At 39.0% G+C, this 26,002-nt stretch overlaps 1 protein-coding gene across 1 annotated transcript in view; it reads right to left on the reverse strand.

Annotated features, from left to right (window-relative positions):
- Positions 1 to 1,607: 1,607 nt before the first annotated feature.
- PLEK (pleckstrin) overlaps positions 1,608 to 26,002 on the reverse strand; it is a 37,079-nt gene continuing 12,684 nt past the window's right edge. Inside the window, exons 2-9 of the mRNA XM_027865422.1 lie at positions 22,591 to 22,746; positions 18,849 to 19,030; positions 14,945 to 15,036; positions 11,183 to 11,367; positions 10,077 to 10,181; positions 6,909 to 6,992; positions 5,811 to 5,880; positions 1,608 to 3,877 (exon numbers count right to left, since the gene is read on the reverse strand). Coding sequence (XP_027721223.1) covers positions 3,741 to 3,877; positions 5,811 to 5,880; positions 6,909 to 6,992; positions 10,077 to 10,181; positions 11,183 to 11,367; positions 14,945 to 15,036; positions 18,849 to 19,030; positions 22,591 to 22,746 — 1,011 coding nt within the window. The 3' untranslated portion in view covers positions 1,608 to 3,740. The remainder of the gene's footprint in view (positions 3,878 to 5,810; positions 5,881 to 6,908; positions 6,993 to 10,076; positions 10,182 to 11,182; positions 11,368 to 14,944; positions 15,037 to 18,848; positions 19,031 to 22,590; positions 22,747 to 26,002) is intronic.

Below are 26,002 nucleotides of genomic sequence, written 5' to 3' on the forward strand. Positions count from 1 at the left end.
ACCCCAAAGCTTTTTATTGCTGCTTTTTGCATACACCGTGTCCAGCAAGTGAAAACATACCATCATAGTCACAGAGAGGATCTACTTGGCTGTCGCCTGGCTCAGATACCCCCATAGAACCATGATCTGAGTATAGTAAGGACAGTGAGGGTACTCATAAATGCCAATGCCACTCATTTCAATTGACAATACAGAAACCTAGTCTCACTGAAATGAAGATCATGCTAACTCTTCTCCCTCTTCTGACTTGGCACTGTCTATACTGATATGAAATGCTCCTAGTCATTAAGAAGCAACATGGTGGTAGACAGAGTGCTCAACTTGAAGTCAGCAAGATCTGAATCCTGAGAATCCTGCCCCAGACACTTACTAGCTGTGTGACCCTAGTAACAAGTCCTTTAACTTTTCTGAATCTGTTTTTTCACCTGCAAAATGAAGTTATTAATAGTACCTATCTCATAGGGTTATTGTGATAGTATCTATAATGAAACAGTACCTATAAAGTAATGCAAATATAAAGTAATACAAATATAATGTAAATATCAGGTATTATTAACATATAACACGGAAGCTAGGAACTTGAAGAATATGTCTCTTATGTTGCCTAGATATTATCAACTTCAATCAATCTGAACCCAAGAGTTTCAAATCAATCATTTATATTGTGACTATAATTATATACCATTTTATATCATTGAACTGTAATAATAAAAGTAATAACAATGAAAGCTGCATTTATATAGTATCTATTATGTGAGGGATTGTGCTGAGTGCTTTATTCCATTTTGGAGAATTAACTACTTCCTTAATGATTCTCTAATGATTCTAGGGTACTCTTTAGGAGAAAATTTCATCTTCCCCTGCTCTGAGTGGTTATCTGGGTCTGAAATAGTTAATGCATTTTCATAGACTCTTTTCCTTCCAGGAAATTAGTTATCAGGGCTAATTTTAAATATTAATTTGTAAAGAAGACTATCTAAATAGCTCAGCTCATGTCTTCAAGCTATTTTCTATCATATTTCCTCTAAGATACACAGTAGAGTCAATTTGTTTTGAAAGGTAAATAGGCCTCCACTATCAGTCAGTCATAAACATTATTAAATGCCTACTAAATGTCTAAGGGCCAGGCACTGTGCTATGTGCTGAGGATACAAAATGAGTCAAAAAATAACACCTGCCCTCATGGAACTTACATTCTATTGCATACTACACAGGCAAAAGGAATTCATAGGATGATTGATGAGAGAACAGAAGGGAAGATTCCTTAAATGAGTAACAGTTATGAGTATGACAACAGGAGGGAAATCCATTAGACATTAAACTGCTTGAGATCAAGGCATAGGCCATTTTTCATTTTGGGGTAGCAGAAGTTGAATTGGCTTACAGAATGTAACACTTTGTAGGATGATCTTTATAGGTTATTTCAAATTATAACCTTTACTGCATTCACATCGCCATTAAGAGGCAAAATAGTGTTCAGGAATATGTCCAAAACCGTGCTATACACTTTTTGTCTTAATAAATGCATTGTGAATTCATTGAAGGGATTCAAAATAAGAAGTAAAAATTGGAGTCATAACACCAATAATGAGATACTTTAATATCAATGTTTATTTTATTTATATGTAACACAGAGTTTGACTACATATCAATAAATAGGTCATTTTAAATGAAAAAAAAAAGAAAGTACTGGGCATGTTTTGGGGGAGAAAACTTAGAAAAAGTACTATGAGCCTCACTTATCTCCATGGGGGTTAGGATGGGCCATTTGAAGCAAGGATTTCATAAAACTGGATATGGAGTTGGGGGAGGGAACAAGGGAAAGTGAGTAGAGAGATTAACAGGAAAAGACTATTTCTTACTCCCCACTCCTTCTGTAAGTGTCACCTTAGCTCTACCAGCCCCATCATGAGAGATGCTGGAGCAGAATCATGGTCTAGTGGATGGGACATAGTCTAGTGGATTGGGCAAGACCCCAATGTGAAGGCATAACTTGTCGGCAGCTTCTACCTGTTCTGACTAGTGAATAGGGAAAAGGATTCATGGGAAGCCCTATAAACATAGTCAGGGAGAACCATAGGTAATGCTTTTAGGCCTAAGAGTAAATGCAAGGCCTAAATGCAATAAGCTGATGTACTGAAGGTTGTCTCTGCAGTGCCCATTGCCATCACTGTGAATAACTTCTAGAACTCTGGTTTTCCTACTTCTAAATAGGTCAAGACCCAAACAGAGGGTCAATGTTCCATTGTGACACAGTAGTCTAGCAGTAAGGGTGGGGAGGGGTATTAGCTGTTATCCAGGGATGGAATTCACACACTTCACATCCCAGCACTTAACTGTGGTATGATGTCGCATATTGGTGTCATTTTTCCCTTTCTTTTTAAAACCAAATACAACAGAAAGGGGAAAAGAGATAACACTTCATTGGAACAAAGAGAGGGATGTCTTGGGCTAGAATCAGTACCAGCTTCACACAATTCCATTAAGTAGAATTTCAGACTATTTAAAATGCCTCCTCTGCTCCTGCCCCCAATCTCTCCCCCCTGCCACTGATGCCTAAAAATCTTTCCCCAGGGTGCAAAGCCTTTATTCTGCGACTAGAGATAAGATTTTAAAGACACATGCCCCTGAGAGAGGTAACAGATTGATTCAAATTCCCACTAAAGCAAAAATGACTTATATCTGATCCTTTCTTGAGACCAGGTTTTAATAATAAGGAAAAAAAATGGGAAGGCATAGTGAACTTGACATTTAGCATTGAGAAGAATGTTTTTAAAAGACTCTGGGAGTAACAAAGACAAACTTTATACATAAAGTTTATCAGGCCAAGATTTTTTTTAAAGTTTTGGTACTTATAATCTCTTAATTCTTTTTAGTAGAACATAAAAGAAAAAAAATAAATCCCAATTTGCTCAGCAGAGTGCAATTCCCTTGTAAAGTATGTACTTCTTTTGGATTTACTATTTTTTTTCTTTAAAAAAATGTATTTGACTCAAGGGATCTCTGGGATTAGAAGGAAAACAGATACAGGAGATATTTAGGTACTATAAAAACAAAAGATATCAATCAAAATTTATTTTTTAAAAAATGTACTTGATTGTGTTGTAGACTCTACTCTGGTGAGACTTTCATCCAATCCAACGAGAGTCCTTTTTAATACAGGTCTACAAGCACTTCCACTCAAGGTAAATAAGGCAAACTGATTAAATTCACCTTACTATTGTCCCCTAGGAAGAGAGAGAGAGAGAATAAGCAAAGGAAAAAAATGTTGATGGACTAGTCCATTTACTAATCATTTTTCAGGGTTTTTAGAAGGAATCATTTTCTCAGGCATATAACATATTTGGAAGCAGCTGTGTGCTCTCATCTAACACAGGAAGGCCATGTGCTTTGTTCAAAGGGTACCTATTCCAGCCAAGGTCACCACCATCACTGTTATGATCACTGTTATGATCACTAAAGATTATTGTAGCCCTCTCCATCTTCTTGCAGATGAGGAAAATGGGCCCCAAAGAGGATAACTGAGTTGCCCACAGTCACAAAGGTGGTTGTATCTGCACAAGGAAGGCTGATAGAAAAAGGGACTGGGTAGGAGTTAGAACGCAGGAATCATCAAATAGCGGGCTAGTTACATTCAGAATCCACTGAATCCACGGAATCCTTTCCTCCTTTTTGGATGGCCTCAGGAGAAGCTTGATGACTGAGCCCATGGGAATTTTGTTAGAACTGAAGGCTCCTTTTCACTTTCCGGTTCGAGAGACGACCTGAATGGCTTTGATCCACTCCGTGCGCTCCTGAGGGGAAGCGGCTTGTAAGAAATAATGAACTTCAGTAGCCGTGATGATCTCAAAAAGGTTTTCATCACCACTCTTCTTAACTAAAGGGGACAAAGAAGAATATCATAATTATTGGAGGGCCCTTAATTTATAGAGGTCATCTAATCCAGTCCCTCATGTTTGAGTAAAAGTATAGCTATACAGTCCAGATAGATTTTAGAATGTGCTTTTGTTCTATTTTCAATGTTATCCTGATTTCTCTTTTAAAAATAAAGTATAAATTTTTTAGAAGTATGACTTTCAAATTCTCTAATATTGGTTGTCCTAATGTAAAAAATTCTAAGGAAATTTAAAAATATCTATTTGGATAAAGTCACTTCTTATATGCACATAAATCTTTAGCCATTAGTAGTTTTCCAAACTAATCAGAAATCTCTCCTTTTGTCAGCTAACAATGATCACATGTCCTTTGTATGAATGAAGTTCCTTTTCCTAAGAATAGCCATAGATTTGCACTTATCTGTCTGTTGCTCTCACTTTAATTACTTTATACCTAGAACACTATTGTGACAAAGTACAGGGAGATCAATTTGTTTATACTGGGATAAACCCTGTAATTTTAGTCTCCAACAGAACCACTCTCTAGCCAGCTATAGACCTGATCCTGCAAATTTCAGGACCAGAAGAGAGTCTTATTTAAAAACAAGGTAGGTGCTGAAAGAGAAATGGGAGGTAGATACACCCAAGGTCTCCAATTTATAAAAAATAATCTAGTCAAGATATTTTAAGACTCTAAGTACCAGATGGCAAAGTGGGAAGAATGGCTTGTTGTTGAACTTCATTGGTTCCATGGAACCACTGGGGACTCAGTAAATTAAATGTAAATGTCTACAATTATATTATTCATAGAATAATAGAATTTTGGAGCTAGAAGTCATCTCAGAGATCATCTAATCTAATAACCTTCATTTTTCAGATGAGGCCCAGAAGAAAAGTTTGTTCAAGTTAGTGAAAGAGACAGAATCAGAAGTCAGATATCCTGCACCAAATCCAATATCATACCGCTGCCCCAATAGAGGAATTCTTAGCCAATAGATACAAAGGACTTCCTTAAGAAACCTTAAAGTGTGTTAAAGGACTATGTAATAACAAAGTCTAAAATGGAGCGAGAATGAGAAGGGCCTAAACTGGGTGAAGTTGATGGCAAAGTTGGCTGCCCTTTATAGACTCCAGGTTTTGTTCAGTACAGTTCATGGACAGTCCTCAGAGAGCCATGAAGCTTTGTGATGCTCCTGGGGTTGGACAGAGTAGACTACACATGGGAAGCTTTGGTCTCTTGGAGACTTTTTATAAGCCAATCATACAGGCATAAATATATTTTTGCTGATAATCATCTATTGGGATAGACATAATCATAGGATCGGAGTGGAAAGAAAACTCACAGATTATCTAACCTAACCCCATCACTTTATAAGGGAGAAAACTAAGGCTTAGAGAGGTGAATGGCTGGCCCAAGGTCACATAGCTAGTAAGTGTCAAGTGTCTGAGGTCAGATTTGAACTCAGATCCTCCTGACGCCAAGGCTGGAGCTCCATCCACTTCGCCACCCAGCTGCCCCCCCCATCATTTTATAAAGGAGAAAACTAAGGCATAGAGAGGTGGATGACTTGCCCAAGGTCACACAGCCATAGGAAAGGACAGGCATTTATTAAGTACCAGCTATGTACCAGGCACTTTGCTAAGCACTTTACAATTTTATCTCTTTTGATCTTCACAACAATCCTGAGAGATAAATACTATTATAATCTCCATTTTACATCAGAAAATTGAAGAAACTGAGGCAGACAGAGGTTAAGTGACTTGTCTGGGGTCACACAGCTAGTGTCTAATGTTGGATTTGAGCTCAGGTCTTACTGACTCCAGGTCTAGCACTTTATGCACTGCCTAACTATTAGTGAGAGGAACCCAGTTCTTCTACTTCCAAATCCAGTATTTCTTCCCTCTGCGCTTCTAGAGGGGGACGTTTGTACTTGCCATCAGGGGTGCTCTCCACTGCAGTGACCACACAGCCTCTCAAGTGAATTGCCCCCAGTGGATCCTCTCCCTGGAAAAGAAGAACATTATGCCTACAAAGTACATAGTATATACTGCAGCCTGACTGGTAAAGAGTTACACAACAGCTCAGGTGGAGATTCAATTCAATTCAACAACTCTGTATTAAGCTCTTGGAATAAAGAAGAGAAACTTGGCAGCTAAGGATCAGATTCCCAAACCTGCACCTCAGAGAGGCAGTGGTGGATATACACAGAAAGATGTATGCAAGTCTTATGCATAACAGGGTACTTCCCCAATTAAAAGTTCAGATTAGTGGGGAAACAGGAAGGAGAAATGGGGTAAGTTAAGGTTTGGTTATATCTCCTTCAGAGTCTTTATACCCCCCTTGGCCTATCTATTGCCTAAAAGGTCATAGGATGTAATCAAAGAATACTATCCTTCAGTTAAAAACAGAGCTAGAGAATCCAGTCTGCTCAGGGGAGGCTTAAGGCTTCAGACCAAAGACCTCCTGACAATAAAAGACAAAACTGCTCAAGTTAAATAAGCAACATGTTCTCATATAATTAAGCTTGGCTAGAGAACATTACTTCTTAACTAATTTAGCCAAAAGCTACAAATTAAATTAAATTTCTCCTCCCACCCCCACCGAAAACACTACCAAAGCTACTTAAATTCAAATGAAAGAAATGGTTTGGAAGGTCTAATTGAAATATATGACATGGAGAAATTAACTTTGATTCCAGAGAAAGTGAAAGTTTAAGTTGAGAACTGGATGCCTCAAGGCCATAGGTTTATTGGATGACCTTTGCAACTCCATAACAGGATAGATTTCTCCAGTGGAAGCTGAGAAGAGGTAGGAGATGGAGGAAAACAGGAAGTAGGGAAGGAGTATGAGGAAATGCTGAGGTAAGAAGATCATAAGATCATAGGAACACACATCTAGAGTTGGAAGAGCCCTTTGAGATATAGAAAAATAATTGGGAGCGGGGAGAGGAATCAGAAGAGTAGAAAAGTTTGGCTGCTCAGTATGATAATGAGAATGATAGTTGAACACCTTTCAATAACCATGGTACTTACCCCCGCAGGATCATAGTAGTGCAAATAGGCAGGGTCCTCCCTCAGAATAAATTTCCTCACTTTCCAATTCTTCCTCCGATGCCCCTGCATCCAGAATCAGCATACAAAAAAGAAATAATAAGATTATCAGCCCAATACCATCATGTCCTAACCCAGGATTGAGGCACAAAATTAGCAATGGCATCATTCAATCAACAAATAAATGCTTATGATTTATCTACTACGTGCAAGACACTATGCTCAGTGCTCAAAATACAAAGATAAAAATGAAATAATCCCTGTCATCAAGGAACTTATATTTTTGGGGCAGAAGAAGGGTGGGAAGTGGTTTTTGGACTAGCTGTGTATACATACATACATACATACATACATATAATGTGTGTGTGTGTGTGTGTGTGTGGGTGTGTACATTTCCTTATCTCCCCTCCTTGAACATAAGCTTCTTGAGGGCAGGAACTGTTTTCAATTTTTCTTTGCATCCCCAGTGCTTAGCACAGTGCCTGATATATAGTAAGTGCTTAATAAGTGCTTGATGGTTGATTGGTTGACTGAATTGGCATGGCAATTTCTTGTAGTCATCATTTCTTCCTTTCCTTCTAGGCATACATTGTGGGCTCTCATGCAATTGCTGGGTAATCCTCCTGTTTATGGTGAGTCAACCTTCAGAGGAAGATGACAAGGAGGATTTGGAAGCAGTGAGTACTGTCCAAGTTCCTTTAAGCACGTTGGTTGCATCAGAATGTGACATGATTGAGTCATCATTTCTAGAATGACATCTCTCTGAGTGAGCAGGGTACAGATTCTATGGTAATTAGTAACATGCACGCCTGCAACTTTTAGACCATTTCTTAGAATTCATACTCAACTGTAAAGATCACCATCTACCCAACATCAATTGAATTCAGTTCAACAAGAGTTATTGAGCACCAGCCATGTGTCTCACATTGTGCTAGGCTTTGTGGGGGATATATACATATACATATATATATATATACACACATACATACACACACCGTATGCCTACATATATATGTGTATGTATGCACAATGTATGTATATGTATATATGTACATGTATGTATAATATATGCACACATGTATGTATGTATATATTAGACATAGTCCTTAACTGAAGGTGCTTAAAACCTATTTGGGAGACAAGGTACGCACGCATACACACACACACATATATGCACACACACATATATGCGTGTGTGTGAATACATACATATTATATATAAAGAATAATACAATGAAATAAATTACATAAATAAACAAAAGAGATGAAAAAAATCAAATATGCCAATGTGTGGTCCTATTCAGCCAGCAATGGGTTAAGGCACTTTATGAGAAACCAGATGTACTAAGACATGAGACTTCCTTCAGTCACCTATTGATTATGTTTTTTAAAAATGTAGTATCCAAGGCAATGGGGTATAGAAATTTATCCTGTCCTACAGGAAAATAGAAGGGGAAGGGGATAAGAGAAGGGGGGGAGATAGAAGGAAGGGCAGATTAGGGGAAGGGGTATTCAGAATGCACGCTGTCTTGGGGTGAGAGGAGGGATGAGATGGGGAGAAAATATGTAACTCAAAATCTTATGGAAGTGAATGTTAAAAATTAAAAATAAATAAGTTAATAAGAAAAAATTTTTTAAAAATTTAAATGTAGTATCCAGATTGCCTTTTAAACTATGATCAGTATTTGATTAGGAAGGAAAGAGAAACTAACTCTCTCCTGAGGAAGTGTGTTGTAATGGATGAACAATGGAATTGCAGTCAGAAGATCTTGATTCAAAGTCTGGCTTTTTAGCTTGCTAGCTATGTGATTTTACTTGGATTTTCTGAGCCTCAGTTTCTTCACTTTTAAAATAGTAACAATAACACTTGCATTACATACCCCTACATAGTTGTAATGATCAAATACAGTTGTGTAAGAAAAGTACTTTATGAAGGGCTCTGAAGTCTCAGCTATCATTAGGTGACCACAAAGAATCCAGATTCATTTTCCCTTTCTTTCTTTTCTCCCAATTACCTATGAACATTTCCCCTATTTTCTTATTTCTGATGGAGACTTATTATAAGGGAAATAGTTGGAATGGTGAAGATGGGGGATGCTAAAGGGATACAGATGCAGAGGTCATCTAATCAAAGTTTTAATCAGCTAAACCCAAATTCATCATATCACTAAGGTCTCTTCCAGCTCTAATATGATATGAGTCTTTGAATGCAAGGATTCTTTTCCAATTCAGAAACCTCACCTATTAGAATGTAAGTTTGTTGAGCACAGGGAATTTCTCACTTTTGCCCTTGTATCACCAGCATTTAGCATGTGCTGGCACATAATAGGTCGTTAATGGATACTTATTAATTAACTGGCTGACTCTTCACACTCCATATGATCCAAAAAACATAAATGTTACTTTAATTCTTTTAGTACTCACAATACCATTCATTGCTAGCCTACAGATGTGAGTACAGATTGTTCATTTAAATAACATTTCACTCCTCTTACTTGGTTTCAAATCCTCCCCATCTATATGTCCCTCTTCCTTGGTTATTTGTCTATTGTAAAGAAGAATATAAATTTAGCGTTAAATAGCTCTACTTAAGAATTAATTTAACATTTAACAGTCAATCTATGTAAGGTGTTATCTCATTGGCAGTCCTCCTCATAAGGAGGCAATATTTTCTTTTTGCCTTCTCTTTTTCTTTTTTTTCTTTTTTGCTTAGGCAGTTGGGGTTAAGTGACTTGCCCAGGGTCACATAGCTAGTAAGTGTCAAGTGTTTGGTCTGAGGCCTGATTTGAACTCAGGTCCTCCTAACTCCAGGGCCAGTGCTCTATCCACTGCGCCACCTAGCTGCCCCTTTCCTTCTCTTTTTCTTATTGTTTTGAAGGTAATGACTTCTTCTACCCTATTTCAAGTGGTCTCTCTCTTTCTCTACTCTACTCTTCCTAATATCATCCTCCTTGGATTTTTTGAGCAAATTATTGGCCATTTGCCTTACCTTCCACTCTGTGGAAGAACTTCCGGTGGAACTTTTAGTTGTGACTCCTGCCACTGATAGCCATAACAGGCTTTCAGGTAAGATAGAGAAAGCAAAAAGTAGGGAAAAAAGAGAATCCAATGAAGGAGAAGGATCCAAACAGAATGGTACTGGCCACTCACCTGCTTCAGTAGGCACCCTTGCTTGATGATGATTCCTCTGAATTCTTCCTTCAAAATCACATCATCATCACTGGAATTCTCTTCACAGAAGAATCCACTGTCTGCCTAATTGGAAACCAACACAGATTTCTTTCACCAAATCACAGGCTTGCCATTACTTTTTACTTCCCTGATCACCAGCATTTTAATGTGCCCTCTGCCTTTCTGTGTTACCTGTACCCCAATCATAACCTTTAAGGCTCTCCCCTAGAATGCTACTTCCTACATCTCTCCTTTTTATTCCCTGTCTCTCTCTTCTCAAGCATGGTTCTTATGAATATTCTTCCCCTTCCTGAAGTTGGTTTGTTCATTTGTTTGTTTGTTTCTCTACTCCTGAGTCGATCTTTCTCTGGGAAATTTTCTTCCTTCAAAGACTACTTTCTCTCAAGCTATTCTTTTTTTCTCACTCTTACACAAAGTAACATGTGGGACATTTTCCCACCTCTACCACTTGCTGCTTTCTATACCTCCTTGAAGACTAGAGAAGTGGTCTGAGGAAATGAGACTGGCAGTGGAACTTCACCCAAAGTGAACTGAAACCTTTGTATCTGGGAAATTTGTTTCATTCTTATAAGGATGGTGTTTGTCCCACATAGCTTCCGAATGTCTGGGCCCTGATCCAGAGAAGAAACAGAACTGACAAAATCCCCAAAGAAAGCTCTTCTTGCTATGTGCATAACATGACCCCAGAGTGGGTATGTATTTTGAAAGAGAAATCTGCAGCGGTACTATGGGGATTTCCGTGAGTTGGGTTCTTTCTGAAGAACTGTGACCTTTTTCCCTCATGGGTGGATATGGTTTGACAACTGTTTGGGACAGGAGATCTTAGTCTGGGATGTGTGAACTTTAAAAAAAAAGTATGATAACTTTATTTTAATATAATTTGGTTTTTTTGTAATCTAATGTATTTTCTCTATTTAAAAACACATTCTTCTAAAGAACGGGTCCTTTGTTTATATCAGACTAGCAAAGGGTTTCATGACCCCCAAAAATTCAAGAACTCCTTCTCTGGGATCTGGTTAGACTATCTTCATTATAAGAATGAGCCGGTAACTCTTCCCACTTACAAAGTAGTAGAAAGCATCAGGGTTATCAAGGAAGGAGGTTTCAGCAGTTCCATCAACTGCATTCTTGGACAAGTCCCCAGCAGGTTGTAGGAAACCTTCATTGAGTAGTGAAGACGCTATCATGAGACCTTCCTGACGATTCCGGACAGATTGTTTAGATAATAGCCAGTCAATCACACAGTTACCTAGATAGGAAAAATCAAAGGTCAGGTTACTAGCTCAAAACTAGAATCAAAGGGCTGGAAAGAACCTTGGAAGATGACACCATCCGTTCCAATTCCTAACCAAGACTATATTTAAATCATCCCAAGAGGTGAACCCTCTATCATTCAAAAAAAAATTATCCAAAGAAAATGTCTGGGGGCAGCTAGGTGGCACAGTGGATAGAACACCAGCCCTGAAGTCAGGAGGACCTGAGTTCAAATCCAGACTCAGCCCTAACACTTGACACTTACTAGCTGTGTGACTCTGAGCAAGTCACTTAACCCCAATTGCCTAAAAAAGAAAAGAAAGAAAAATGTCCCTTCCTTGACAACATATTAAGCATCTCAAAATGAGAAATCTGGCCATTTTATCTGGATTGGAAAGAGAAAGAAAATTAAACTTTTGGATGATCGACAAAACCATCCTTATATTTAAATTATTGTTAAAAGTTTTTAGAATAGTCTATGACAATAGTTGGGTCTTCCAAATTAGGCAGACCAGGGAAGTAGTTGGTGTGACTGTGGTTGATTTGGCCAGCACAGTTGTGTAACATGATCATATATGCCTTAATCATAATCAGTTCATTCATTCATTCATTCAATCAATAAGATTTATTAACAATGTGCCAGGAACTGCCCTAGGTGCTAGGGATACAAAAATAGTCCTTCCTCTCATATAGCTTATATTCTATTAGGGTAGGGCAACACAGAAAGAAGTATGTGAGTTGTCGGGGAAGGTACTAGCAAAGTGAAGGGAACAGAATAGACTTCAAGTAGGAGGTGGTACTTGAGCTAACTTGAAGAAATTTAGGGGTTTTAAGACATAGACATAAGGAAGGAGTACATTTCAGGTATAAATGACAGCCTGTTCCAAGGGACAGAGACAGATGATGGAATGACATGCTTGGAGGACTTGATTTGCCAGAGGGAAATTGACAAAAAAGGAATATTTGGGTGTAACCCAAGAACCAGGACTCTTCATGATTTGGTCTCATACAGATGGAGTCTGATTTCAGAGTCTGACCTATTAAGGTCATATTCTCTTTAGAGCTCATTATACACTCTTCTAGAGTTTATTCCGAGAATTCTCTAAATTTAGAAAGTGCCTAGGTTTCCATATATGTGGGTAGTAGGGTCCCCAGATCCAAAATATACAGGCACTCAAGGTAAAATATGCATATGCATTTTGATTTCAGAACATCCTTTATCTCTCCATCCTAGGAAAGGCAGAAAATGCAAAAGACTCACAACAGTCTATAAACAGATTTAGGAAACATAGAAAGAACTGAAATCTGGGTTTACTGCAGGGCAACATTCCAACATTCTGGTGAATCCATAACTCTCTCATAATGTCTTATATATTCTCACCCACATTTGTTGTGCCCCTGTGGTTCAGACACCTCCCAGAAGGCAAGTATACTTTGGAGCTGCTTGATTTTCTTTCCAATAAGACTTGTACTATGTGAATAATTATACACACACACACACACACACACACACACACACACACACACACACACATTATAATACTGGAGGGGTGACAAGGTCCAGATCCCAAAAATCTCAACCTCTAGGAATAGGATGTACTGAAAGCTTTTGCCTTCTTCCCTCCTTTATTCCAAACCTTGCTATATAACCTGACATCTAAGGTTTTGCAACCTGCTTTCTAACCTTTGCTCCCACTACTTCACATGATGAACTCTTTTCTCCATCCAGGCTGGTTAACTCATCTTCTTTTTTCCCATAGCATGGCCATTTTTACTTCCACACCTTTGTTTGTGCCATCTCTTTCTAATGTGACTACTCTAAGATTCCCCACAGCTTCTTGTCCATGAAAACCATGCCCAATCTTCCAGGAACAGCCTACCTTCTGCCCACTCCAGCCTACAGCAATCTCTTTCTACTCTAAATTCATGACATCTGTTGTTTATCATACTTATCTGGCATTTAACACTGTGTCATGGCATCTCTTTTTTTTATGTTAATAATTTTTGTATTGTTATGAGTATATTTTTATTGACTCAGCTAGACTATAAGCTCCCTGACAAAAGGACTCATGTCTTCTTTTTGTATCTTCCACTTCCTTAACACAATTCCTTGCACATAATGCTCAAAATTATAATTTCTTACTTCAAGAATCCGTGATAACATCAGTGTAAATATTCCCATCACAAACACAAAATTCAACTTTTCAAAGCCTTGGGAGACTAACTCTGAAGGCACATCAAGATGGAGGAGGTCTTACAAAAGTCTCATCTACTTCCCTCATTTTTCAGATAAGGAAACTGAGGCCCAGAGTACTTTTGACTTACTTAACTCAATATACTACTGTGCTGTGGATTAATTTTTATGTTACCTTAGGTGTTGCTTTGTGTGACTTGTGACTTCAGTGTAATAGGTCATAGTTCCTTAAATAGTAATGGGATTCAATGGCATTCACTTGTTCTATGTTCACAGTATTTTGTAACAAGAGCTGGGGCCCCTTAGATAGAGTGAGCATTATTGTAATGAAAGGACATATTAAGTTTCTTGTTAGGGCCTCCTCAAATTCATAATGTCCAAGAATTTTCAGGAAACCTAATGCAATCTACATTCCCCATATTCAACTCAATAAGCGTGGAATGAAAGAAAGATTGAGTACTCACTCCATTGCTACAATACTCTTTAATCTCTTCAGCCTGAGTACTCCTTCATTTGATGCAGATCACAACTGTCCTAATTTAACAGGTAGTCCTCAAGAGTTGTGGCCAAAAATCTCATTGTCCCCAAGACTAACATGGGGGTGATCCTCACTAGGTTAGACTTTGTCCATTAGACTGTGAGCTTCTTGAGAGCGGAGACTATCTTCTGCCTTTCTTCCCATCCATCCCTAGGGCTTAGCAAAGTTCCTGGCACATATTATAAATGTCTTTTGATTGACTGACTACAGCTTGGGCCACAGTCCATTACTGAGCCAATGTCTGAAGACTTTCTAGCATAATAGAACCAGCCAGAGTTTGCACTTCATTGTCATCCATTGCCTTTGGGAACTCAAGGTATACCCATATCATAATCACGCTTAGTCAAGGTTGAATGACGTACAATGGAATTCCCAAAACTTCTATGATCTAATCCACAAGCTCTCATAGAACTGAAAAATGTCACAGCAAGAAAGTACCTTTGAAATAATTTAATCCAACTCCAGTATTTTAATTTGAAGAAACTGGTGGCCATGGAGATTAATGTCACTTGCCTAAAGTCATATAATCATCTAGTAGCAAAGTTGGGACTAGAATACGTCTCCCACTTCCTAGCCAAGACTTCTTTTCATTATACCATAAATTCTATTGAGCAACAAAGACCTTTGATTTTCTTCTTTACTTTTTTTCACTCTGATAATCTAGAACTTCATTTTCAATTGGTTCACTGAGTATGTTCCAAACTATCCTTTTTGCCCAGCACCCTTCTCTTTATCCTCTCTGTCCTTACTCGAGTTGGAGTTAAAATTCAAAGCATTTCATTCATTTCAATGGTGGCCACATCTCCTAGTAGCAAGTACATGGGAAATACAGACTTTTACCTGTAAAACAGTGGTTGAACACCTTCTTATCCTTCTCCAGCTTTAGTTCTTTTACTCCTTTGTCAGCGTCCTTCATGGATAAATATAGGGCACTGAGCAGAAAAAAGCAATCAATGAGTGAGGAAGGAGAATCTATCTGGTGTTTGCCCACATACCTTCTACCCTGGAGAAAGTGATCATGATGGTAACTGACATTTCTATAGCCCTTTAAATTGTGAAGAGCACCTTACATACATTATCTCACTTGAGCTGCACAACAATGCTGTGAGGTAGCTCCCATAAATATTGTTATCTTCATTTTGTAGAAGAGGAAACTGAAGTTCAGTAAGGTTGAGTGATGTGGTCACATCATTAACAAATATTAGACAGGACTTTAAACCTAGGATTTCTTGACTCCAAATCTCTACCCACTGTGCTACCTAACAGTTGAACCTTCTATTACCTTGGTCACTGTAAATATTTACAGTATCTTAAGATACATGTACATGTATCTTATGTCTCTGGCTAGATTAAAGCATCATGAGGGCAGACATATCTAGCATAATTTTATATTCTGCATTGCAGTTAGCACAGTGACTTATATGCTGTTTGTTGTTCAGTTATTTCAGGCATGTCCCATTTGGGGTTTTCTTGGCAAACCTCATTTGGGGTTTTCTTGGCAAACATACTGGAGTGGTTTGCCATTTCCTTCTCCAGCTCATTTTACAAATGAGGAAACTGAGGCAGAGTTAAGTGACTTGCCCAGGGTTATACAGCTAATAAGTGTCTGAGGCCAGATTTGAACACTGTTGGGATATATGTTGAGTGAATGAATTGAACAAATGAATAAAACTATTTGGAAAATTAACTACTGATATTCAAAAGAGAAAGGTATAGCTCGTTGGCATCTAGCATCCTAGGCCTCCTATGTGAAAGGAGCATTTGCTACAGCTCCTTTACAGACAAATGTCTAAACCACACAGGAAGTTTTTTTTTTATATTTTCCCTAAATGGAAACCGATTAATAGAGGGGAAAGAAGAAAGATAAAGACATTGAGGAGCAAAGAGGAGTTCTTATTATTATTTTACAGAGTAAGTGGGGAGCCCTATCACTGGAATCCTGAGCAACAGAACAGGAAGTGGTCTTCCTGTTTCCTGCATCTTGTTTCTTCTTGACATTGTCCAGCCATCCTTTTTGCACACATATTTGACAACTGTGGTCAGCAATGTGGCTCCCTCTGACATGTTCAGAAACAAAAGGGCCGCAAAGGCTCACCACTCCCCCTGGTTTCTTGCCATTTGATCTAATTGGGGGAAACAGTCTGGTTTTTCTTTCTAGAACAAAGTTTGATAGTCAAGTTATCAGAAGCCACCCATGGTGTGTCCCTTCAACAGCCCCTGGGAGCTTGGTAGTTATTTTGAGCACCATGTGTGGGGGTGAGACGGCATTGCTGAAAACTCATCTCCAAGTATACTTGGAGAAATGTGAGCTACCATGGAGCAAGGCGCCTTTATTACGGTGAAATCCACATAAATGAAGAACACGTGGCCAGGGCTTTGAAGACCTCTGGATAATTCGCGGTCCGAGGCAAGACTCACCTCCAGTCACTGACCTGCCTCAGGCTGCAGTGAAGCTCTCAGCATACCGGACAGAGAGTAAGCAGCCCAGGCCCTCAGATTCAGAGCCAGACTTCGGTGTTGCCAGTTTGCTAGTGATCATAGATTTAGAGCTGGAAGGGACCTTAGAAGCCACCAGGTCTAATCCTACCCATTGCTTCATTATGCGGAAGAGAAAACCAAGGCCCAGAAATTGTGACTTGTCTAAGGTCACACAGGCAGCAATCAACAGAGGGAGGATTTGAAATCAGGTCTTCTGAGTCCAGAACCAGGGCTCATGACCCTGTACCCCAGTGCCTCTCAAGGGCAGCTCTTACTGATCCTCTGTAGCCCCTTCACACACCAATACCTCCCTGCTCTTTCCTCCCTGCCTTAGCTGATTCCAGAGACTGAACCTCTGAGAAACCTGATTCTACCTGTTGCTCCGGTTCTGTTCCCTCCAAGGTAGCAAGGTCAATGCTCCCTATACCCTTTTTATGACATTGAGCTTTACTGCTTAGCAATAACTAATCAAAGGTAAATTCTTTGAGAGGAGGAAAGGCAGCATTTTCTCCCTTCTTAGACTCTGGATCTAGATAATTTGTAACCTCAAATTTACACTTTCTTGCTAAAAATTTCTCTTGTATGATACATTATTGAATAGACTTCAGGAGTTTGCAAATCAGAAAGAAGAAATTAAATCTTTCCCAAACTTTCCTCCTTTTATCAGTTAAACATTTCTCTGCCCCACAACAAACATCTGGATAAAAGTTGATCTAAAGACCTCTGGCTCATCTTGGGCATCCTCCTGACTTCCTAATGATACATTTTGGTAAAAACTAAGTATATGCAAGTTATTGCCAGCCAATGGATCTTCCTAGTTAGACTAAGCCTGACAGGTATGACATGGCAGGAGCTAGAAGCTACAAAGAGAAATGCTTCAGGGTGGGGAGAGGCAGGGAAGGGGACATTTACTTCTATCCTTTCAGGCAAGATTCGGTCATCATAAATGTCCATTTAGACGTGTCTAGTGTCTTATAGCATACAAAACTCTTTCACGTATATTATCCTGGCCATAGGTTCATAACTCTAGAGCTGGAAGGGCCCTGGAAGGCCCCTTTAAATTACAAATGAGGAAACTGAGGCCCTGGGGAAGCTAAGCAGCTTGATCAAGGTTACACAGGCAGTAATCCCACAGAGGTGAGATTTGAACTCATGTCCCCTGACAATGCTCTTTCTACTATATCTTGCTATTATAAACCATACAACAGCCTTGTGAGACAGGCAGAGCAGGTATTATTATATCCACTTCACAAATGAGGAAACTGAGGCTCAGTGAGATTAAGGTATTTGTTCAAGGAACATAGAACCATAGATATAGATATAGAAAGGGTCTCAGAGACCACCTTCTCCAGAACATTCATTTTATAGATAATGATAATAGCTAGGTTTTATGCAGCTTAAAGTTCTCAAAGGGTTTTACATATGTTATCTCATTTGCTCCTCATAATAGCCCTGTGAATTAAGTTCTATTGTCATCCCCATTTTACAGATGAAGAAACTGAGGAAACTGAGGTCCAAGAAGGTTAAGTGATTAGTCCAAGATTGCACAGGTGATAAGCCTCAAAGGAGGGATTTGAACCCATGTCTTCTGACTCCCAAGCCATTGTTCTTTCCACTGTACATGGTGAAATAAACCTCATAACAACCCTGTAGGATATGTAGGGCAGGTAGTATTAAATCCATTTTGCAAATAAGGAAATTGAGAGTCAATGAGATTAATGGATTTGTCTAAGGTTACAGAGTTAGAGGTAGCCAGGACTGGTGCCTAAGCCTTCTTCCTCTTGGTCCAATGCTCTTCCCAAGAAAACTGGCTTCAATTAACTACACGTATTTGTACTTGTGGATATGTGGCTCTATATTTCATTGTATTCTGCAGTTGTGTGTTGAGGGGGTAAGGGGAAGGTATTCCATATGCTTAATTATTATGTGACCTTCCTACAGTCAGAAGAGTCTAGGCTTCGAAGCTAGCACTGTGAGTGGTCCATATTAGAAGCAATGACCTGAAAGAGTTAAATGCCTAATGTACGCTGGGGATAATAAAGCTCGCTGAAGTAGATAGCCCTGGTTTAGGTGCTACAGACTCTTTGAGATTCTGCATTCATTCTCTCTGGCCACTGGTTGGCCATTTAGTGCACTGGGCTAGACACAACCTCATGGCCTGCAAGAGTGAAGACTAGAGCTCTTGCCTTAGAGAAGTATTTACACAGGTAGAGTTTGGTTGAGCCTAAAACCTGGAAGAAAAAAAAAAACAAAGGAAACAAATCACCTTAAGTCAATGGTTTCTGGCAGTCGGATGGACCTCCTGGTGGATTTCCTAGCAAATTTCTGGCCTCCTTCAATGCACTTAATAGCCTTTTTAATGTCTCGCACCCAGGCATCTCTCTCCTCCAGGTAGGCAGCCTGGAAAAAGTGGTCTTGCTGCTTGGTTGTGGCAAGTTTAAACACGAACTAAAATCAAAACATAGTGTGTTAGTAAGGAACAGCTGCTGCAAAGCAGAGGCCTGAGCCTACTCATAATCTGGAAGTGTTTATTTAAAAATCAGCTAATCCAGTCCTTCCAAGCCAATGAGTTGTTAAGTCTTGTTAATTCTATTTCAACAGTATCTCTTGCATCTATCACCTTCTCTCTACTTACACAGTTGTTGTTGTTGTTCAGTGGTTTCGGTTGTGTCTGACTCTTTGTGACCCAATTTGGGATTTTCTTGGCAAAGATACCGGAGTGATTTGTCATTTCCTTCTCCAGCTTATTTGACCAATGAGGATACTGGGTCAAGCAGGGTTAAGTGACTTGCCCAGGGTGACACAGGTAGTAAGTGTCTGAGACTGGATTTGGATTCAGGTCTTTCTGAGTTCAGGGCTCTGCCACAGTTGCCCACCTAGCTCCCCCACTTAGATAGTCACCACCCTAATTCAGGGCCTAATCCCTTTGTACCTGCACTATTGACATAGCCTCCTAACTGGCCTCCCTGCCTTAAGTCTCTCCCCACTCCAATCAATTGTACATGTAACTTCCAGCGTGATATTGCTAAAGTACTGGTTTAAGCATGCAACTACTCTGCTAAAAACAAACAAATGCTCCAGTAACTCCCCAGTTACCTCTAGGAGCAGATATAACTCCTATTTGACATATAAAGCCCTTCACTATCTGTTCCTACCCTACCTTTCTAGCCTTATTAAAAATTATTTCCCTTGGAACACTGCACCATCCAGCAAAATTGGCATTCTTACTATTGCTCATACACAGCACTTCATCTCCCAAGTCTTCACCTTTGCATTGCCTGTCTCTCCTGCCTGGATGCACCCCTCCTCACCTCCTCCTTTTAGTATCCCTAGCTTCCTTCAAAGCTCATCTCAAATGCTGCCTCTTACACAGAGCCTTCGTTGATTCCCCTAGGTGCTATTGCATCCCTCAAGAAGTTACCATGCTTATTTTCTATGTATTGTGTGTATATATATATGTATATACACATATACAAATATTGTCTCTTCCAACATCATGGATGCTTCTTGAATGCAGGGAATATTTCATTTTTGTTTTTGTATCTTCAGCACCTAACATAGTACTTGGTATACACTAGGTACTTAATAAATGCTTGTTGATCAATTGATTGATTGCAGTCAGGTAATTTTTTTTCTGGCAAAGAAGTTAGACCCTCTGGATTCAGAAATCTAATAAAATGTAAAATTGAAGGTAGGGACTATTTTATTATTTTTCTTTTTTCCCAGTGCCTTGCACATAGTATGCACTTTTAAAAATAAATATTCTTTTTATTATGAATTTAATCAACAAATATAAACATTCAAATTACAAAGAACAAAAAATAAGGATTATATAGAAAATTACAACCTTTTACATGGTTTTTTCCATATATATTAAATTTAATAAGTTAGAAACAAAATTGCCCAGTTCATTTCAACATAATGGATACTTAATAGACTTTTTAGAATTTGAAGTGTTTGTCTAATTCATAAAGTGTAGCAATATGGAATGGTGGAAAGACATGGGTTCAAATCCCAACTGCCACTAACTACATGTTTGACCTTGGGAAAATCATTTCATCTTTCTAAACTCCATTTTTTTTCATCTGTAAAATAAAGAGATTGGACAGGATGACCTTTGAGGTCATTTCCAGATCTTACTCCTATGCTCTGACCCTATGAGGATTCAAGGGAATGAATCTCTCCAGGCCAAATATTATTAACTCATTGGATATCCCTGAGTAAATGGCATACTTTTACTAGCTCTTATGTTCCCAAATACCAAATGGAGAGACCAACAAGAGAATTGTTTACCCCTTTAGCCCAGAGGATATTAGTTGAATTAAGAATGACCTATGGGTGCTACTGGGAGGTCACTGTTAGGTTTTAGGATTATACAGGAAAAAGGGCAAAAGTGGAAGAAAAAGAAAAAGAGACATATAATTAGACATAGTGGGCACTTTATAAAGGCTTATTGGATTGAACTAGATACCATCTACAATTGCCTCAAATACCCTTTATGGTTTTAAATCATTATGAACTTGATAATCATAAACTCTTTAGTAGCTCTCTGAATATCATCACTAGTTTACCTACCCAGGAGCACCTTTCCTCTATGATTTAGCAAATGAAAGCTTAATTATGGCTGTTAGTGATTATCGTGATGAAAAGCTTATGGCATGACTATTTCATTTGCATAATGGAAGAGAACATTCAAACAAGGGGAGAGCGGACAGAACAAGATGATATTAGCAGAGATGACAACTCTTTGCTTTTAGCCTCCTTTCTCCCAGCAGGTTAGGGATGTGATATCTGTGCAGGCCTAGGGACAGAGTATGTCTTTGAGAGTACAAACCCTGAGGCTCCCGAGATGCTAAAGATGCACATTCCGCCATAAATAAAAAGGGTATATTTGGAAAGCTGACTATTCTATTACTTGAAGCAATTTTGGCTGTCTCAATATTGACACTTTCTGTTTTGGGTGGACACTGATTAAATCATAATTAAATGCACAGGAGTAATCAGGAAGAATTCACTTTGCATCTCAGTATTTATTGGATTGAGCTGTCAAAGGGTGAAATTTACTGCCATTATTGTCATAGTCATCATCTGCAGGTCTTTGTGACCAATCTATGTGTGCTTTCATATAGGAAACTCCTGGTCAGGGAATTCCCTCTACCAGTGCAGATCAGCATCTGTTTGGCAACTTAAAGTACCAAGAGGGTCATGAGGCTATCATTTGTCAGAGACACGTCATGAACTCAAGGTTCTTATCTTAAAGACTCACCTTCTATTCCCATGCTCCATGCTGCCTCATCCTGAATATTAGAAAATTAAAAATTAACCAGTCTACAAAGACTGGTGCCCACAGCAGGGATGAATGCTGACAGCTCTGCTTATTATGTGACATGAGTTGAATAAGGCCACATTTGCAGAGGGTCCCCAGCCCAGCCCAAAAGTATCTGTGAAGGTCTGGCTCATGAATTCTTTTACCCAAGTATGCTCTGGCTCCATAAGCCTCCATGCTGCCAGAACCCTGATAGAGTCCCACTTTTCTGATGGGATTCTGTTCAGTCAACATTTATCAAGTGTCTGCTCTGAGCAAGAAGAAACTGAGGATCAGAGATACAAGGTGACTGGCCCAGGATCACATACCTAAGGTGGCATGGCATGGTGGTTGGTGGTCAGATTTATGAGCTAGGAAGATTAAAGATCGAATTCTGTCTCTGACACACACTGGCTGTGTGACCCTGAACAATTCACTTAGCCTCTCAGTGTTCTAGGTATCTTTCCAAGATGAGAGGTGCCAACCTACATTAGCAGATAAAGTTCCCTTGCCATGTAATTCCCTATACTAAGAAAATTGTAGTTCTGCTCCTATCCCCTATCTTTTCTCCTAGCTTCTAAGATAATATTTTTCATGTTGGTAACATTTAAGAAATGTTTATTGAGTTGAATTGAAAAAAATAAGGCCATATTGGAGGACGATTAAAAATGAAAAACAACAACAACAATAACAAAAACCTTACCATTCTTTTACCAAAGTCTTGGCAGGGACTGGTAAGAGTACTTCCTTTCAATGGGATCATTCCCTTGGGACTGTTATCACTTTTCTTCTTGTAGAATTCAATAGCATCTTCCAGCAACACGACCCACATGGGTTTCCAACTATTGAACATGCTGCCCTGTGTTGACACCACAGAAAGAAAAAAAATGAATCTTTTAAAAAAATATTTATTTCTTCCAGTTTCCATGTCCCTAGCCACCAAGTCAGGATACTAATATGGAGGTTTCTAACCCAGTTAGCATTGAAGGCTGCTAGTATACTAGAGGGTATATAACTAATTACCTACATGTGTGGAGCAAACTTTAAATGCTACAGGAAGGTCAGCATAAGAAAGGATCAGTGTGGGAAGCAAGACTTCCAACATTTTGGAGGCATTTTGTAAAGTTATTTCCCATTATATTCAAATGGGAATGTTTAAATTTTCGCTAATTCTGTGGTATTCTGAAAATACCACATCTACTCTCACTTCTCATTTCAGGGAATAAAACTTCCCTGGTCACTCTGATCTCATCTTGCTGACCTTCCTAAAGCACTTAAGTTTGTATCAAACATTTGGACAATTAATCACATGCTTCTTACAGTTTTCTAATTGTTTTATGTACATTAGTCTTATTTCCCCCAATGAAGGTGCAAGCTCCTCAAGGGGAGGAATTGTGACTGCCTAACCCTCTTGCTTCTCCTTACTACATCCATTGCAGTACTGATCTATCACTGTGTAGTATAGTAGGCACTTGCTGTATGCTTTTCAAAAGGCTTAATTCCCAAATAAGATTCCTAATGCACCACTGTAATCACACTTACTTCTCTACTCAAAAATTCTCTGGATACCCATGACTTAATGGATAAAGTAAAAACTCTTGACCTTGGCATTGAAAAGCCTCTATAATCTGGTTCAACCTACTTATCCAATTTTATCTCATACCACTCCCCTTCCCATATTTTATGTTCTGGTCAAACCAATTAAGCCCCATTCCCCATTTTCATCTGGCCCTCTCCTATCACTAAATCTTTGCTCACATTGTCCCCTGTGTCTGGAGTGGGCATCTCCATCTCTTGCAGTCTTTCTCTTCCTTCAAAGCCTAACTCAGACATTATCTCCTCCATGAAGCCTTCTCTGGTTCACCCCCACCCATACCTCCAGGTAAAAGTGGCCTCTCATTCTCAAAGTCTTTATAATGCTTTGCCTGGGCTTCTCCCTTCTACTTGTCCCATTCTCTTTTTATCACACTTCTAAGATGAAATATATAAACTCCTCTGTGTGACATTTAATCTGGCCCGATGCACACCATCCTAGCCCTCATGCTGTTCCTCATTTCATCTATCTCCATTCCTTTTCTGCGGATACCTCTCTCTCCTATACCTAGAAAGCTCTCTCTTTCTATCTCCTTCCCTAGGTTTCCTCCAAGACTTAGCTCAAGGCACCACCTACTTCATGGGGCCTTTCCTTATCCCTACAGCTGCTAATGCCTTCCACTCAAAAGTAACTTTATGTCTGCTTTGTATGTGTTTTCTATCTAACTATCTGCCTGTCTGAATATCTGTCTGTCTGTCTGTCTATCTATCTATCTATCCATCTATATTGTTTTCCCCAACAGAATGTAAGCTCATTGAGGACAGGAACTGTCCTCAATGAGGACAGTTGTTTTTTATCTTTGTATTCCCATGTTTAACAAAGTGGCCAGAACATAGTAGGTATGCTTGTTGATTGACTGAGTTGCATATTTGCCCTTCCTCTTATTAGGCTGTAAGTTCCTTGAGAGTAGACCCTGTTCTGTAACCACTTTTGCATACCTGGAGCCTAGAACAGACCTTGTATACAGTAACTAATTAATAAATGATTAATAAATTTTTTGTTGAAGATATAACTCTTGGACAATTCCAAATGCTACCAATCGTCATAGAAAATAGTGCCAAACTCTTTTCTTTCTTTAGTTATTATCAGCTTTTGTTATTGCCCCATTTTCTTTACCCCAAAAACGGCCGCCTCTCACAATTCAAAAAGTGTTTCTGAGTTTCTGAGCTACAGAGTTATTTTTGAAAAGTGTCAAACATAGTATTGCAAGAACTAAGTACAGTTTCCTTCTGTGGTCAGTTCCCATTAGTTCTTAACCATTCATCTTAACAGTTAACAAAGTCTTTTTTATCTTACAATTTTTAGTGTGATAGAAACACCTGGCCTTGGAACCAAGAAGACTGGGTTCAAGTCCCTCCACTGACACCTAGTGACTGTGTATCCTTGAGCAAGTTACTTAACTTCTCATTGGTCTAAGCAACTACAACTATAAATTTCAGAGGAGAAGGAATTCCTCATGCAGAGTTCCCCAAACCAGTGAAATCACAGGTCCCATTCCTATGCCAGCTGATTAAGCAATGTAGTAGAAACAGACAAAAGGAGATAGTAGTTCTTGGAAGAAATGTTGTCTTCATTCAAAAATAATTTACTTCTCTGGAGTTCATCAGGATTTAACTTAAATTGAAGCAATGAGCAATCATTTATTAGTCATGGAGCTTAATATTGTAATGGGCACTGGGAATACAAATGAAAAAGTAATAAAATACTTATTCTCAAGGCAAGTCAATAACAAGGTCATTTGAGGAGGGAGAAAGCACTAACAATTGGGAAATTTAAAAAAGGCTTAGGGGCAAGCACTTGAACTGAGCCTTAAAAAGAAGATAAAGATACTGAGAGGTAGAGATGAGAAATACATTCCATGTATGGGAGCATCCTATGCAAAGATATGGAGATGGCTCCTGAAATGCCAAGGTTGGCAAACAGCTGGTAGGTTAGTTTGAATAGGAGAAAAAAAGAGTATATTAAAAAGACTAATGTAAATTAAGTATAGAAAGATGGGATGGTCCCAGTTTTTGAAGAACTTTAAATGCCAGGTGAAGAAATTTGTAATTTATTTTAAGGCAAAATGGAGCCACTGAAGTTTTTGACCAGGGCAGTGTAATGGTCAGAGTGGTAGCTTAGAAAGATTATTTTGGGAGCAATGCAAAAGAAGAATTGGAGAGGGGAGCCAGGAGGCAATTAAGGGGCTAAAAAAAAGCTAAAAAGACCCCTGAGCTAATGAGTATAAATAGGTTGGAGAAGGGTTTGGATAAATTCATTGATGATATGTCCAGACCAGGTTATTAGAGGAAGTTAAGTATACCTTTGTGACATTTTGAGGTTCACACAAGGAAGGAAAATTAAAATGCCCTTCCACAAATCATCCCTTGGTACCACTGTCAGAAACAGCAAACAAAAATGGGTATGCCACAGACAGCATTTACAGTGGTCCTGTTTATGTCTGCTTTCACTGCAGAGCCTTCATGTTGATACTGAGGTTACTGTACTTTGTACAACACTTCAGGAAGGATCTCCAGCAAGA

This window comes from Vombatus ursinus, unplaced genomic scaffold (genome assembly GCF_900497805.2).
Source record: "Vombatus ursinus unplaced genomic scaffold, bare-nosed wombat genome assembly UNPS02014778.1, whole genome shotgun sequence".
Lineage (NCBI taxonomy): Eukaryota > Metazoa > Chordata > Mammalia > Diprotodontia > Vombatidae > Vombatus > Vombatus ursinus.